The sequence below is a fragment of the Physeter macrocephalus genome, chromosome 1 (assembly GCF_002837175.3).
Source record: "Physeter macrocephalus isolate SW-GA chromosome 1, ASM283717v5, whole genome shotgun sequence".
Lineage (NCBI taxonomy): Eukaryota > Metazoa > Chordata > Mammalia > Artiodactyla > Physeteridae > Physeter > Physeter macrocephalus.
Window position 1 is genome coordinate 33,540,094 of NC_041214.2, and position 2,811 is coordinate 33,542,904.

Sequence of the window (2,811 nt, forward strand, 5' to 3'; positions counted from 1 at the left end):
TGCATGCAGCAACAAAGACCCAACACAGCCAAAAATAAATAAATTTAAAAAACAAAGGAAACCAAACTTCAAATAAAGAGAATTTTTGTTCTAGTTTCACCTTGTGCTCTACTGCCTTTTCTTCTGCCTTTTGTATCTCTGCTTTGAGTTGCTTCTCCATGTCAGAGGAAGAACTTTTGGTGGAAGCAATAGTGATATCTCGCTGATGTAACTCTCGAGTTAGCTGGGAGATCTCCATCTTCATTCCCTCTAGTACAGAACTGTAACTCTGTTCAGCCTGCAAAATCTGTTCTTTCAACTACAAAGAAATAGAAGGCATTAAAAATTAAGAGAAGACATGTTAGATAGAAAAATATAATAATAAAGTAATTTTTACCTTACCTCAAGACATGAATTTTTCCCTGATTAAATCTGCAGAAAATTAGCAATTTACCAAGCTGCATATCTGTACTGAAGGTCAAGTGGTTATACCCACAATTACCTACTAGATCTCAAAACAGGGAGAGATGCCTTACTCAAATGCTGAGAACCAGTATCAAAGTCAAAGCCACATTATTTAGAGGACAGCACCTGTGACCTTCATTCTTTTTCTAGTTGCAAATCTAAAAATTTTGCTTATATAGTTTCCTGGTCCACAGAAGACAACAGAAAGGCAAGAGGAAGAAAGGGGCTAGAAGTAATCTCAAAGAAGTAATAAAAAATATGAGTCAACAAACAGAACAGCCAGGGCCCACTAACATAGAGACAAACTCTGCACACTTCAAATGCCAATGAGGATATAACTACCCACAGCACAGAAGAGAATACATATCCATCACCACCTTTGGTCAGTAAGAAAATATTAAATGCCAGCTCATATAATATGTTCATGTGTTTGTGCAAACAAGAAGGTGCGTAGCTTCTAGAAAACTTTTCATCAAGTCACATTTAAAATAACGTTGTAGAGTTCAAAGGGGCAGGCTTCAACTATCTTGAAAATACTTACACGGCATCCCTGGGGATGACACAGAAAGACTCTCCTAAGCACCTTCCAGGTACTCTCTACTCGTGAGCATCAAATGGCCTCTGGGTTACACTTTTCTCTCATTAAAAATAATTCCTGTAACCTCTCAACCCAGAGTTCAGTCCATAAACACAAAGGGCTTTGCGATCCCAGGCATGCAGACCTTTACCTTCTTAATCTCAGCCCTGTACTCATTGTTATGCACTTCCATCTCCTTCAGTTCTTCATATTTTTCCATTAGCTCTTGGCTCAGCTGTTTACATGTTGTACTCACAGATTCCAAGCTGTGTGACAAAATTAAGGTCACATATTTAAAATAAAACAAAACCTTGAAACCCACAAATTGAGTTACCTAACCTAACTTCTTGATGTCCAAGAAATACCCTTAAACATCACCTCCCACCCCAAAATAAAACTCATTTCCGATTTCCTTATCACTGGAGGCAGCTAAATCCAATTCACACTTCTGGAGATACTTTTGAGTTCTGTGTTTACCTATATTCTTTCTCTCTGCTTAGAATATTACTGGTTACAAAATTCTAAAGATTATAGCAACTTAGGTAGTTTTTTTCTCTCTAGTTGTACAGGAGCTGCATCATAATCTCAGTCTTCACCAACTTAATTACAATCCCATCCTACACACAGCTGCCAAAAGAATCTTCTTCAAAGAGTTTCTAACTTGTCATCCTTACTTAAGAATCAATCACTCATCAGATACAAGAACCTCAGGGGCACCATACCTCTCTTATCTCACAGCTCATATCTACTAATAAAGTCTTTTTGCCGCTAAATTGTTAGGCTTTACTGTCTGCCATGTGCCATTTGCTAAGCCTGACTTCTTGTCTCTTCACACACCATCCCCTTGACCACACAGCACCTTCCCCTCCTACCAGGCAATGGATAGTCAACACCCTTTCAAGAATCAGATCAACATTTACCTGGATAGAGCCACACTGACCCTCATTCCTTAGTTACCTTAAAAACAGTCTATTTTCAATTGTTAGAGCTTGAATGTAGACATTTTCTAGAATTTGCATTTTAAATTGCTCTTAGGTCCTTTAATGTGCATATTATATTTCTCGAACTACAAATTCTATGATTAAAATAATGTCTTTTACTTCTTACCTCCCTCTAACCTTGCCCACCATACCCTTATGCCCTGCATCATTTGGTTCCAGACTGTTCAATACAGGCTTAATAACTATCTAGGTTGTTTCACCCACCCAGCCAACTTACCAGATAAGCTATCGTTCAAAAATACCATCTCTACAACACAACAACACAAAAACAGCCACTTAAATTCCTCCAGTTCCTGTTTCAGGGAATATTCTGTTCAAACTGAACAACACAAGTAAGCTGACTAAAAGGGTTCATTTTTCTACTTGCCTTTTGAGACCGAAAAATAATTTTGAAAGTCTTTGTTTTATTACTGAACACTGGTATTTGTATCCATTTATTCCAACTTTACCTATTTCTAAAAATCCTAGAATGCTTATTTGGTACTTAGAACGTGACTACAGTGTGTCAAACACTGAGGTAGAGAGAGAAGAAAATCAGATAATCTTGTCCTACCTACAGACGGGAAAATTGGGGCCTAAAGAGACTAAAGTGTCCCAGGTCACAATGCAAGAGGCAGTGTGTCAGAAACAAGAGGCAAGCCTTCAGAGCCTGCTGAGAGCACAGCAAAACATGTAAAAGATCACTAAAAAGTCAATCAATGGAAAATCAGGATAAAAAATGTAAATATTGGGCTTCCCTGGTGGCGCAGTGGTTGAGAGTCCACCTGCCGATGCAGGGGACACGGGTTC

At 38.4% G+C, this 2,811-nt stretch overlaps 1 protein-coding gene across 12 annotated transcripts in view; it reads right to left on the minus strand.

Moving 5' to 3' along the window:
• Positions 1-2,811, minus strand: part of CEP63 (centrosomal protein 63) — an 81,237-nt gene that overhangs the window by 9,231 nt on the left and 69,195 nt on the right. For all 12 annotated transcript variants that reach the window (XR_003679681.2, XM_028489558.2, XM_024131853.3 and 9 more), the window contains 2 exons: positions 1,173-1,287; positions 101-298 (listed from right to left, as the gene is read on the minus strand). Coding sequence is in view for 11 of the 12 variants with exons in the window: in XM_028489558.2 (XP_028345359.1) it covers positions 101-298; positions 1,173-1,287 (313 nt within the window). In the remaining variant the exon portion in view is untranslated. The remainder of the gene's footprint in view (positions 1-100; positions 299-1,172; positions 1,288-2,811) is intronic.